This window comes from Brachionichthys hirsutus, chromosome 4 (assembly GCF_040956055.1).
Source record: "Brachionichthys hirsutus isolate HB-005 chromosome 4, CSIRO-AGI_Bhir_v1, whole genome shotgun sequence".
NCBI classification, from domain to species: domain Eukaryota; kingdom Metazoa; phylum Chordata; class Actinopteri; order Lophiiformes; family Brachionichthyidae; genus Brachionichthys; species Brachionichthys hirsutus.
The window spans coordinates 9,826,037-9,840,260 of NC_090900.1; the positions used below are offsets into that span (position 1 = coordinate 9,826,037).

The window sequence follows — 14,224 nt, forward strand, 5'->3', positions numbered from 1 at the left end:
CCAACCATGGACCACAACAGAGGAAAGGGGCAGTACAAAGGGACAGAGTGAGAGACAAGACAAAATTTAGAGGGAGAGTGGAGGTTCATTGATGAGACGTATTTAAGGAGACGGAGGAGAAAAGAAGGAATCGGTGACAAACAGGGAGGGAGGTGGAGACAAAAGGATGGCAGTAGTGGAAGGGCAACAGGGACAGAAAGGACGTGGACAGAATGTGGAAGGAGAGGACAAAGTGGTAGGGATTTGATGAAGACAGGAAGAGAGATTGAAAAAGAGGGTGAGATTGGAAGGTCAAGGGAAAAGGGAAATATGAAAGGTCGTCGACTTACGACCACAATGCCATAAGACGACTTTGTCGTAAATCGGCCCATGTTAAATTACTAAGTATAATAGAATAATAAATATATTATGCTGCATCATGATACAGTAAATGAGGAGTAGAAAGAGACAGTTTCTTCTAGCTAGTCATCGCGGGTGAGAACGCAGAAACTGCTGCACACTCGACTCGCTTTCCGCTACGTCATAAAAACACGTCTTAAACAGACAACAAAAGGCAACAAACCAATGCGGTCGAAAATTCGAACTGTCGCGAGTCTCATAGGTCAGATTTCTCTGCTCACCGCCTGCGAGGCCATCATCTCGTTGATGGTCTGCTCATATTGCTCAGCCAGGATGGCCAACTTGCGCGTCTGCTCATCCTTCAGGGCCTTGAGCACCGTCTTGTGCTCGGCCTTGGGCGTAACTTCCATCTGGTGGTGGCGCAGGGCCTTGTACTGCTTGGTCTGCACTTTGCAAGTATCCTGGAACTGCTTCTTGATCTGCAGCTCCATAGCCTAGGGGATGAGACAGAAGAGGAAGAAGAACAGTGACAAGAGGTTGCAGTGATTAATTTGAAGCTCGAGAAATCTGCAGCTAAAGTTAAAAGCCTTAAAATAAGCCAGGGAGAAAAACCCAAACAAGTTCTTGCCTTTATTATCCTCAAAAGCAAATCAAAATGAAATGCCATACAGAGACCCGATTTACACTCTCCAGTTAATTCGTTACATTCTTCTTGCATCACTGTTTTACGAAACTCTTCCAAAAACGTAAAAAGTCATTGCTCATATTTTGTCATCTCAGGCAGAGGCAGATCCAATTGATCTTTTTCAAAGGCAAAATTGTAAATAGGGTGATTTTATTTTAGTTCCGTTTTTTACCATCAGCTCTGAAATGAAAGCAGCTGTATCCTCCCTATCAGCATCTATCTACCGATCAGCGACATCAATACTTCTGATTCCACTCACTTTGAGGTTCTTGGGCTGTTGCCTGAGCTCCATCACGTGTTTGCGGTGGAGTTCACGCTCACGTCGGTTGTTATACTCGATCTGGTTTTCGAGCTCGGTCTGGTGCTGCAGGCGAATCAGGTCCATCCGCAGCTTCTGCAAGTTCTTCAGCTGCCGGTGCTCCAGCTCCTGCATGGACTCATCATGGCGGATCAGCATGGCATGCTCCATCTCTTTCTGGGTCTTCTTCTTGTTGAGCTCCTAGGGAGGACCGGGAGGAAAGATGGAGGGAAAAGTGGAAAGATGATAAGTAAAGAAAGCATGAATGACTTGTAGCTCTGTTTCTTCATGTAAAATGCAGTTTCTGGTATTGAATTGAATTTTTGTCTTCGTTTGTATCAACCTTTATACATTGGTCTGAAAAACTCATTGTTAAACCTGACTCGTGGGTTTGCATATTTTCCCACGGTCAGATTTTGGACCTTCACAGAATCTTTCCAGATTTACGCAACATCTTTGCAGATTATGACATTGTTGCCTTGCTTTAGTCCGGCTTAACAATCTTCTTATCGTAAACAGGGAACACCTCAGAGCTAAAGAACAACGGGTGTAATTATTAAGGAAACATTCCAGCTTACTGAAATATTTTTTTTGGGGGTTTCTCATTACGTTGCGCCTGTTCTCACCAACAGTCAAAAAACACAATAACTAACAAACAGGAATTTAGCTTCAATTCAAATTGGATATATACAATTTAATGAGCACGAGTTGTACACTTAAATTAAAATTGACTTTTTAAACAACACACAATGTTTTCAAGGATGCACATCCTCACACCTCTCGGATCTGTTCCTGCTCCAGGTCGTGCCTCTTAATCATGACTTTGCGCTTGAAGGCACGGCAGTTTCTGTCATAGAAAACTCTCTGCTGGGCCAGGAGGTGGGCCTCCTCCTCCGCCTGGGAATGCTGCATGTTCTCTTTGTGCTTGGAAAGACGCTCCTGCTTCTCCTTCTTGGGTGTGCTATGGTCCTCGTTCATCTCCTGAAATGGGAGCGAAGGAATTTTGTGAGACAAGGACAAAGGAGTTAGCACTAGGCTGTAGTAAAAATACTTTTTTCAGTGGCCATTTTAATACATCAGTTTAACTAAAAAGGTGTTTGGTTTGAGACTGTCCATTCTAGGGAGCGAGGGAGGTGCAATGTTTGAAAAAAAGCAAACAAACAGTAAACGTCCAAACCATTTTTTCCACATCCATGATTTGAATGTCACAATAAGAAATCCCTCCATAAATATTGCATTAATACAGAACAGTGTTCACTGTAAACGCCAACTGACCCTCTGTCCTGAACTAAAGATGAATCTCACAGCCAAATCGCTCCCTCAGTATGAGTTGTCTTTCACGGTCTTTAAGGTAATCTATAACTCAAGCTAATGCAGTTAACACGCGAGCCTGCTCCTCGCTCTCTGTGGTGTCTAATTTGGTTATAATCCTCAGTCGGTGGATATATATCTCACTGCCAGCCATGCTTGTCTGTTAAACTGTGGTGACCTAATTTTGGTCACTTATCTTGTCACTGAAAATGCAGAGTATCGCCCTTCCAGTCCAACCAAGCGTTTGCTAGACTTAGATCAAGGTTGTGGAGGCACACAAATATCCACTGTTGTGAGGATTTGTGGTTATGCATTGATTGTGTGTGTGTGTGTAGGAACATGGTGAGTAGGCTGAGTGACTCAAAACAAATTCCAACAGAGCATTTCAGAGGTACCGAGTGTCCATGTAACTGCGGAGGAGGCCGATTCGACAAACGGCATGGAGTACCATGTGTCACACATGAGAGAGACGTACGAAGGAGCTTGCCCGGGAAAAATACGGAAAGCAATAAAAGGCACACACACCTCCTTCATCTTCTCCTTGCAGAGTTTGTACTGTTTCTTTTGATTATCCAGGAAGGTGGTCAGCTCCTTCTTCTGCTGGGCCATGATCTGCTGCTGGAACTTCTTCTCATCTGCAAATGCCATCTTCATCTGCATGAAATGGTGTGGAAACAGAGGGACTGTTAGCTTAGCACTGAGACAGCCACTGCATACAGAGTACAAGCTGACCTCGAAGCAGTGAACAGATAAATTAATTAAATCCATGGGATATACAATGCCACATACAATGTATAATATGCTACAACAGACAATTGGACCATTTGCATGATTAATTTTTGTTTTTGTTGTATTTTTCAGGCAAAAAGGCAAAAAAAATAAGAAAAGAAAACAAACCTCTGGTTGCAGCTTGTGTGATGTGAGAATTTGTTGTTTCATGATTAACTGGGATAATAAGTAGTTTTTTTGTGATTTGAATTGTTCATTGGCAAAGGGCATGAAAACTAAATTTTAGTAATTACAGCTTGAAATCACATGAAATCTGAGAGCTAAGCTTTTTTTCTACATTACATTATATTATAGTAGGATAAATTAAAGAGTTTGGACTTTTTTTTTTAAGTTAGATTTTTTATTTTTATTTGACCAGTTTATTTGGTCGGTGATTCATAATATTAGTGTTTTGATTAATTGTTCATTTCATGTTGAGTCATTAAAAGCAAGTTACAAAAACATGAGAAAATAAAAAAGTTAGAAATGCCAGAATAATCACGCTGCTGTTAAAACAACATCTGATTTAGGCGAGTTAAATCCTCTCACATACGACGCTGCTTGTTCATGTTGCTGTTCAGGTTGCATGCGGGCATAATGTACGTGTGCAGATGAGCCGCTCTGACAAGCTGCTCTGAGATATGCAGCTTGTTCTATTAGATCCTGATATTCTGTGAAGCACTTTGATCTGTATGTTTTATCTTATAAAGTGAGACGGACGGTGAAGCATGAATGATCAGAACAGCACCATTTAAAACATTTTCAGCTCGCCTTCCTCCAGCAGCGACAGAATGAACATATCATCCCACATCATGTTATTTCCCAGCCACATGGCATACATACAGTCCGCCAGTGTAATCATCTGTGAAAGATTACTGTCTTTGTGCTTCCACTCATTCCCCTCCCCACCTGTCACAAGTCCCACCTCTTTCTCGGTGTGCACGGCGTGGCGCTTTGCAAGCTTCTCCAGTTCAATGTAGGCATTATTGGCCTGGGTTTCCACCTCCTTCTGCAGCTTGAGCCGGTGCTCATCCATCTCAGCCTTCAACTTGTTCTCCAGGGCGATGAGCTGCTTCTGGTGCTGCCGTCGCATGCGCTTGTAGCCTGACATCTGCTCCCGCAGCTCGCTCTCCTGCTCATGTTCGTGGATCTGTTTAGTCACCTGTGGAGAAGGGGAAGTTTTGAGATGTCTTGTATTTTGATCAGAATGAATTGATTTTGTTCTTTTAAAAAAAGGAAAACAAAACAGATTAAAGTTTGTCACAATATGAGGTGCAACAAACCAGTAATGTGCTTATCATGCCACCTGTCCTTCAAAATAAAAGAAATAGTGATAAATATGAACTATTGATTCATGTGGAATTTTGTCTCCAAGAGGAACTGAATTCATTAAACGGTGTAAATCAATAAATTTCAACTGCTGCAGTCAGTCAGCAACGTTTGACATTATTAGAGCAATAACACAGAAACATCAACCAATGATGGGAAATGCTGACCTTGAAGAAGATGAACCTGTGAGAGCCCATTAGATGAAGCTACCGCTGGGGCTCAACAAAAGCTCTTTCATGGGACCGTGCATTCATCACGCAACAACGAAAGATCAGAAAAGTGTTTAAACACGAAAACAACGAATTTACCCCAACGATACTAAACAGCAACAAAACGACATTTCTATCCATATGGATCACACTCCCGTCAACAGGAATGACATCCGTTGTTGCAGCGAAACCTGCATGTGAAGCACCAACCTGAGGACAGAAAGGGTTCTCCACATCTAGGTAGTACTCGCTCCTCATCTTCTCATAACTTCCACCTGAACTCCTCAGGCCAAACATGATGGCAACTTTAGCCAAGTGCACCAGCATCCAGGAACCTTGTGCAGCATCCTATGCCCAACAGAACCCGATGTGAGCTCTGATGCCACCCCAAGACCCCACCCATACTGGACAACGACCCCCCCCCCCCCTCTCTGCCGGCCCGGGCATGCAGCGGCTGAGGCAGGCGTGTGAACTGTGAATGAGGCAGGCTGACCACACGGGCCAACAAGAGCACAGAGCAGCTCTTTAGTCAGGATAACGTTAAGCGGCAGACAGCAGGTGGGTCACATGAATACCTCATTGAGCAAGAGTGAGAGAAGTTGGAAGATGGGGGGCAGAGAGATGATGGGAGGGGGTGGGAGTGATAGCAAAGGAGAAACAGCAGATGGAGAGTGAGTGAAAAGGAAAAAATAAATAAAAATAATGTTAAGTAAATTAAGCCCTTCCAGAGGGAATAAGAGGGCGTCTGTATGTGCTGGCATGGGGTAGGTGGAGGTTAAATCCCCCCCTCCCTCCTTAATCTGTGCTGAATCAATACCCCCCACTGTAACAACAAGATCCAGCCCGAGTCACTTGCCATGCCGCCACCCTGCATGCTGCCACAAAGGGCCAAGTCACGTCATGTGACGACCTCTTTCAGACAAGTCTCAGGGACAGGGAAGGAGATCATATTCAGGGAAGGGGCCTGAAGACGAGGGTGAATGTTCTAAACGAGGAACTTATTTTCTATAGCAAGATCCTCCGCCACACAGAAGTGCAGTGTTGTTCCCAAATACGCTCTAATTGCTCTGCAGATCTCTGAATTGATTTAATGCAAGGATATAAAAAAAAAGCAGGTAAAAAAATTATAATACAGGCAAGCCACACTTTCCAATACTTAGCTAAAATTAGATTGGCCATTAGGTGAGTATTTCTTATTCAAAAGGATTTGCAGCTACATTAATTCAAGGCTGAATTGATAGGAGGAGAGGAGCCATCTCTGCACTGAATGCTGCAACAAACGTGACATATGGCGAAGTCATCTGGTTCAGGAGGGGAAGAAAAAACCTCAATAGACCTATATTTATTGTCCTATATTCATCCTCAAAGGACACAAATGTGACCTATAACTTAAATTATCGTCTGCCAGTAACTACATAACTTAAAGCAGCGGAACATATAGCTGCACCTGACAGCTGGAGCGATCTGCAGACTGTGGGTCAGAGCCTGCAGCAGCGAGCTGCAGGAACGTTCTGTGGCAGATAAAGTGAAATCATTCACGATGATGTCGTCTCTCACTCAGCCTTCAGTCAGTTACTGCATCTGACCGATAATAACCCCTGCCCTTCTTTTCACATGCTGGTTACGCATCAATCCATCCTCTCATTGCATCCCTCTCGTTCTGCCGGTCCCATCTTTTCATCCGTTTCCCTCTCCTTACACCTCTGTCAGTGTTTCGTGTTGCTATCCTTTCCGGCTATTCACAACCTATTAGCTAAAGTCTGTTCCTCGATTCACCGCTTCCTTTTCTCTCTCCACGTTTTCCCGCTGTTACATCAGATTCACTATTTGTTCACCGTGTCTTTATCTCTAGCAAACGTGTTTTTTTATTACAGTCTCGACATTTTTGAATCTCTGTCCATCCCTCTTGTGGAAATATGAGACATTTCCTTCTACACAAATTTATCATTAAGGAATTTACATGCAACACCTTTCTATTATGTTTGTATTTTTCCAGTTCTACATCTTCCTCCCTCTCCTTTCTTTTTAAATTCATTACCCCTCACCATCTGGACCTCCCATTTCTCTCTCTCTCTCTCTCTGTCTCTCTCTCTGTCTCTCTCTCTGTCTCTCTCTCTCTCTTTGTCTACCTGCTGATGCCAGTCTCAGTGAATCTGAGGACATGTGTACTTGGTAGAAAGGGATGATGTCATGTCTTTCATAGCCAGCGGGCAAGACCGGTGCTATCACATGACAGAGTCTGTGGTTTACACGATGCCACTTCTTTTCAAGACAGGCAGCTTGAATTACGAGATGCCGGCCGACAGTGAGAATCACCTCAACTCCTCACATCCAAAGGTATATTATTTGAATTTTAACCTTTATCTTTTCATGAACCAAAATGGTTTAAAGAAGGGATGACATGAGTTCAATTTCAACAACAAATAACTGGTAGGAAAAATAACTAATGAAGTGTTCATAATATGATGTTTTTATTTTATTTAAGCAGGCAGTAAATTTGGATTCATAAAAGCAGACATTGATGGAGGGCTGAAGCACCGTGTTGAACACGGTGAATTATTGCCAGAGCCCAGTTTGCATCACGTTTTATTGTAATTTTTTCGAGAAGTGGAATTTAATGGAATCAGAAAATACATTAAGTTAGAACCAACTGCAAACTTGTCTGATAACATGAGGAAGGGGTGTTAATGTAGATCCCCAGCTCGGACGGGGTTTGCTACCTCTAATGTGTTGCTAAGCCTGGACCTAGCTCATAACTAGCTTGTGCTACCTGTCTGGATCTAATAGTTCTAGCTTCTGAATAATCTGAATTTAGTGTGCTTGTTGCATGACAGCCATGCCAAAGTCGGCTCTGTGGTAAAGAGGTGATGACAAGTGACTGGCAAACACAGCCTGTGCAAGTATCTATTAAATAAGGCACTAACTTGTTAAGCACGGCGCCATTATTGGCAGCCAGGCAAAGGAAAGATCATTTTGAGAGGCTGGAAGAGGAATGGTAGCAAATAAAGAGGTTTCATTCAGTATAAAGCTGAACGTGTGAAAGGAAACTGTTATAATGCTAGCCATGCTTTCCCAGGTGTCTGAAGAAAAAAGGTGCAACATTAGTCTTCAAATGGAAGAAACATCATCAATAGATGCACTAGTCTGACTTTCTTTTGTTTTATCAGTATCAAGTCAGCCTTCCTCACTGCGTTATAATCTCCTAACCTCAAAATGTAAAAAGGCTCACACGAGAACAGCATCATGTGTGGAGTGAAACCTGTTTGTCCTACGGATGCGTCTATGATTGCAAGATGAACAAAGAAAATAATGAACACAAATATTCATGTAAAAACAAAACAACTGGTCTGGCCTTTTGTCTTTGATCAAGGACAATTCGTTTTCATCGTTTGTGTTCTGTCATGTCTGGTGCAAGGCATGACAGTAAAAATCGACCCGCAATTAAAACAAGTGGGCCATGGATGAGTAAAGACACACACACACACAACACCACAACTACTTAATAGTTACTAGAGCTGGTTTCCATGACAACAGACAGGGAGGGTGAAAAAGAAAGGGAGACATTGGGGAGGAGAGAGAGCGAGAAAGAGACAGAGCGACAGATACACCCCCTTCAACTCCAAGCATTGAGTCAGATCTAAGAAGGATTTATTATCAAGTGCAGAAGATGAGGAAATAACGGCAAGGGCGGAGGGAGGGGAGTGGCAATGTGAGACACTGAACAAGAGGAGAAAACAAAAGGAGTGAAGCAGAAGAAGAGATGGAAAGAAAATTAAAAAAAAGGCGGGGAGACTGGAAGATTGCATGATGGTGGAAAAATAAATGTCAATGACTGTGGCTCAGCTGGAAGGACGGGCCAACCAGGGACTGAAAGGTCAAATCCTGGCGCCGACTGCCCACGTTTCCTTGGGCAAGACACTCAACCCTAAATTCCTCCCAGTGGTCCTGGCAGCACCTTGAATGGCAGCAGCCGCCCATTGGTGTATAAGTGTGTGCGTGAATGTGAGGCTTCGTGAAGCGCTTCGTGCACCATGAAGGTGAAAGAAAAAGCACAAAATGCAGTTCATTTTACATTGAAAAAAACCCAAACATTTTCTAAATAGTCAACAAGAGAAAGTCAGGCAGTGCGTTGTGCATTTTAAAACTTTGACTATTCAAACAGGGGATCCGTATCACATTTCGTCAGAATGTAGACTCAACATTCAACCGCCACATTCACGGCTACACTATAAAGGCTTCTGAGCGCTTGCGTGCTGCTGTGGTGGAAAGCAGCAGCAACACAAGCTACAATAAATCAATGATCCTGAAACCTCTAACGCATTAAAAAAAATAAAAATACACATTTTAGGATCCTTAGAGAGTGTAATTAGACTTACCAGTGAGGCTGATTTTATGGTGGCAAAGCGGCCCTGGTTCTTGTAGTTTTGGGCCTGGCTGCTCTTGTCGGAGGAAGACGGCTTCAGTGCTGCCCTGTGGTCTCTGTGAATCCCATCGTCCCAATTGTACTGTTGGTCCTGTGTGAAATGAGCATAAGCACAGCTTAGCGAAATGCAACGGCTCTGAAACAAACTGGAGGTAAAGGTGAAACTCAGCTGACTGAACACTGTCCCTTTCAGCCATCTTTCTGCGACTCTTGAGGTAATAACTTTTCCCATTTCCCAAAGTTTGAAAGAAATCTGCAGCATCTGTTAAAACTGTGTAAAAATTAATGTTAAACATGACAAAATGCCAACAGTCATTTTCAGGAGAACAGGAACCAGAGTGGATTTGTGTGAAGGGGGGAGTTCATTAGCATTAGAAAACAATGTGCCATTTTCATTGTTCTAAACTCTCGTTTATGCCTTTTTCAGAATAAAGAAAAGAGTTTTTGGCAAATCCATAGGGTATTCAAATTGTTTTAAGAAAAGCACACAAAATGTGCATCAAACACAAGTCACATTTTGAAGTGTTTTGGAATGTGATTCATTTGGATTTCTACAGATGCATCTCAGTCCAGTCGCTCGGGCGACAGAAACCGTCATATCAAACTGTGTTTAGCATTGCTCTTAGGATGACACACAACAACTGTCAAATTCAGAGTGACGGAACCGGACCAGAGCAGCCGAGAAGAAGCCATGCTGCTATGGGCCGAACGGATAGTGCGACATGGGTTTGTGATGCTTTCCTGTAATGCTTGTAATATAGGGTTCTGCCATTTAGCCTGTAAGATAACATAAGGTAACATTGAGCTTCTACAACATGAACTAATAATAAACTAAACACTGCGTAGCAGCAGTTCCTTGGCATCATCATGAGCAGTGACTCTGTCACGGAGAAGTAATCATTCAGATGACTAGAAGTGCTTTTATCTGATGTTACTGTTTCTTAGATTTAATGATACGTTATAGTGCATAAAATGTCTGAATATGTATATTATGAACAGATGTATGTAAAGGTTGTATGTGTAATAAATTTAACTGTTAACTCAAACTCATTTGAAAAATTGGGTGAGTCTCATCGCCTTGGATGAAAAGACCCGAGAGATCTGCTCAGGCTGTTTTCTAGCCTCCATTCTTGTTTGATGGTTTGGTGTGACTCTTTATCTGCCATCCAGTTCTAACCCATCTATTTCCCACCCATCCAAATTTCACCTTCTTGGTGTGTGGGGAGGATTCCAGGGTGGTGCCGTAGTCCTGGGGGTGCATCATGGTCATGTCAGAGCAGCTGTCATCCAGCACCTCCTGCATGCTGTTCACACTGCTGCTCTGGCTGCCCGTGCTGACTGACGTGCTGGGGATGGAATGGTTGCTGCCCAGGCTGTTCATCTTACAGCTGGCTGCTTCACTGTCCTGCATGTGAACCACCATAGAAATACAATCATGAACACATGCTTCACAAATGAAAACTCATGTTATGCCATGAAAATATATACATATATATATATATATAGCATCCCATTTGTTACCCCTCAACATATGAAGGCCTCTCCAAATTGTGTCATTACATGTAGTAGTCATTTTAGCAAAAAAAACCCAACTTATACTAGCCTCAAATTGTTTGTTGACGTTCAACGCTAAAAGGAATAAACTTGCGGAGCTTTGATAATCAGCAGACATTCTGCAGAAACGACATCAGGATGTTATAATCAGCCTGTACATCTTCCACTGAAACAACAAAATGTGGACTGCAGCTTTTGTAGTTTTGTTGCACCGATTCCTTCCTGCGGTGCAGAATGACATGAGTGGCTATCTGTGCCTGCTCATGCTGCCTCGGGGCCAGGTCAGCTAAGAGTCATTTCAGCTCTGTGTCAAGGCTACCACGGCAGCAGCTGATGGAACCAGCCATCACATGTACGTCTGGAGTAATCATATAAACAGCAGTTAGGAAGGCCACGTTGGATAGAAGCACAGTGTCTGGCTCCTCAATCTTTGAGACTCACGTATCTCTTGGGTTTCATTAGCATCACTTAAGACAAACCAACCCGTCATCCTTAAGTCTGAGCATGAAGATTCCTGCAAGCTGACTCAAAAAGGCAGAATGCTCCTTTCACTGCAGTCACAACACAGAATTGGTGCACTGCAGTACAGCTAAAAACTAGGGCTGTACATGTTAACATGTTTACATAAATAGACACACTTTCTATTCATCTGGAAACCCTAATATTACATTTTGGTTGTATGAAAGTTAATCAATTCATTAAAATCATTAATTACTTCCCGTAGGTAATGCACATATTTTCCACCGGGGTATATTAAATGCAGATACCGATGACAGAGGAGACATCCTCTGGTGTGATGAACATGAAATTTGACTCTAAAGGGGACATATTATGAAAAATACACTTTTCCCATGTTTCTGCACTATTATGGTGAGTTTGGGTCATTATCAACCCCAAAACAGCTAAATAAACCATCAAGTAAATCATTCGTAGTTTTGTAATCACCCACTGTAACGCGTTCGTTAATGTGACGTCACATTGTTAGAACGTGCACAAGATATGTGTGCACATGCATGCACATCAAACAGCTCTGTAATGCACGCAATGGCGTGCATTACAGAGCTGTTTGATACAGAAACGACGGACGCTGTCCTGCAGCATCTGTTTGCTATTTTGACCAAAGACTGTCACAGATATTTCACACAAGTGTCTTGGAACTGCATTAACTTGTGGAAAAACAGTATAATATGAGATTCTTTAAAAAGCTTATGTATTGAAATGTAGATAAGATTAAAATGAAATGCACATATCGCAGTGACAAGCTGTCTCTCCTCAGAAGCAAATCATCTATAGAGCTCACAGTTTGATCACAGTGGCAAGAAGTCCACCATTGGAGGACATGGCCTGTGCAGCACTCCTCATACTAAAAGTAATCATATTGAATCTAAGACAGGCAGACATTTCAAACACATTACAGCAAAGACAACAGAGCTGAATGTTCAGCAAACCTCTCAATGTTGAGAACGCTTGCTCAGGATGTACCCACATATTAGAAAAACGGTGGCACAATTTAGCCATATTAACCTCAGCTGAAAATGAATACAAAAACACATTGCTGGTTGCAGCCTATTACTACGGTCTAATATTTACCAGTGGTTAATTCTCACTCTTTTATCATTCATTCACGTTATTCATCAGTGTGTATCCTCTAGCTTGGGGTAGTTAGAAATTAAATTAAAATCAAATCGTTTTATATTTTCACCTCCTCTTCAGCTTTATTACTCCTGATAAACTATGTGCCATTGTATACATCTTTTAAATCGACCATTCCCTCCCACCTCTTCCTCCTCCTGGCTCTCTCCCATAGGACCATTGTGTTTCTCCTGGTAGAGGATCTTCTTCATCTTGCGGTACTGTAGATTGTCCAGCTCACGCACTGCATCCTTGGTCCTCTGGATCAGGTCAATGAGGATGCGTGGTGAGCGTTCCCGACGCACAAAATCATGCTGACGAGAGGAGGGAGAGAGTAAGATAGGGGTCAGAGGTCATTTAAAGAGGGCTGGAGGGAGAGAACAACTGGTATGGAAATAACGGGTTCTAAAAGTTAGGTTTTGATGTCGTCTTTGACAACACACACCTTATATATGATAAAATGCTAATTTCAGGTCATGCCTCCAACTTGTTTTTGTCAAAGTACCAGAATTGGTCTCTGTCAATTGTTTTTAAAATATTTCTAATATTTATCGAAACCAATTTAACTTGTATTTCCCATTAATAATAACAATATTTAAAAAAAAATAGCAAAAATGTACTTTTTCAAAATAACATTAATAAATAGTGGTGTTTGCTGCGCAGGAAATTTAGAGATGGGGTCATTTTAAAAATTGTGGTTTGAGAATATCTCAAAACTGCATGACTTTAAAAATGGCATGTTGTTAAAAAGTACATTCAAAGGACATCAAAAGGCTGCCATCAGCTTCATTCAATGACCACTAGAACTGTACTATCACTAGAGGGCGCCTGTAGGTTACTCATCTTGGGAGTCCAGGCCCTCATCCTCTCGGGACCATGTGAAATTGTCCGTAAAAACCTATTTTCATAAACACTTTTAATCCTTTTCATTGCACTGAAATCAAACAGTTTGCCTTGATGATAAATTAGTGACAGCTTCAATTAAATAATATCAAGAAACACAAGCAACCAATGAGTAATATGTTGCCTTAGAGCAATAAAGTGAAATCCTACAAATGTAAAACTACACAGTCTGCATTAAAATGTATTTTATTTAACCACAGTTTAGATTTGTACACTAAGCTAATGATAAAACCAAAACCAAATTATGATCATTAGTTCAACCATGAAGACCAACATTTGTGTAATTTGATGGAGGTCCGGCATTATGTAATGTTTTTGTAATAACTTGTTTAGGGTCACATAACCAGCAGGTCAGAGAGCGTGGCTTGGGCTCATGAACTAAACAATGAGGTAACAAAGATGTGTGTATGAGTATTTTGTTTTATTTATGCCCTTTCAATGAACGAACTGTATAAATAAAGACAAAAATAAAAATGAATCTCCACCACACACACACACACACACACACACACACACAACCACATATCTATGCCTCCTCTGAGTCACTCTCATGTATGAAATAGTCTGTGGCTATATAGCTCAAATTTATAAAAAACAATTTAAATATAGATACTGTATTAAATGAATAAATTCTTAGTTATTTTCTGAACTCACTCTCTCTACACATGAAAGACGCTCTTGTACTGGGAAAACCAGGAAACAGAAGAATGACATCACACTGTGAAAATAGAGATGACGTTGCTTTGTCCTATTTTTGAACAGATTGAGTGGTT

At 41.8% G+C, this 14,224-nt stretch overlaps 1 protein-coding gene across 1 annotated transcript in view; it reads right to left on the reverse strand.

The window, feature by feature from the left end:
- The window catches only part of taok3a (TAO kinase 3a), a 50,556-nt gene that overhangs the window by 3,990 nt on the left and 32,342 nt on the right, over positions 1-14,224 (reverse strand). The window contains exons 11-18 of the mRNA XM_068738708.1: positions 12,695-12,862; positions 10,570-10,767; positions 9,316-9,453; positions 4,327-4,563; positions 3,159-3,287; positions 2,100-2,303; positions 1,284-1,523; positions 621-833 (exon numbers count right to left, since the gene is read on the reverse strand). Coding sequence (XP_068594809.1) covers positions 621-833; positions 1,284-1,523; positions 2,100-2,303; positions 3,159-3,287; positions 4,327-4,563; positions 9,316-9,453; positions 10,570-10,767; positions 12,695-12,862 — 1,527 coding nt within the window. The remainder of the gene's footprint in view (positions 1-620; positions 834-1,283; positions 1,524-2,099; positions 2,304-3,158; positions 3,288-4,326; positions 4,564-9,315; positions 9,454-10,569; positions 10,768-12,694; positions 12,863-14,224) is intronic.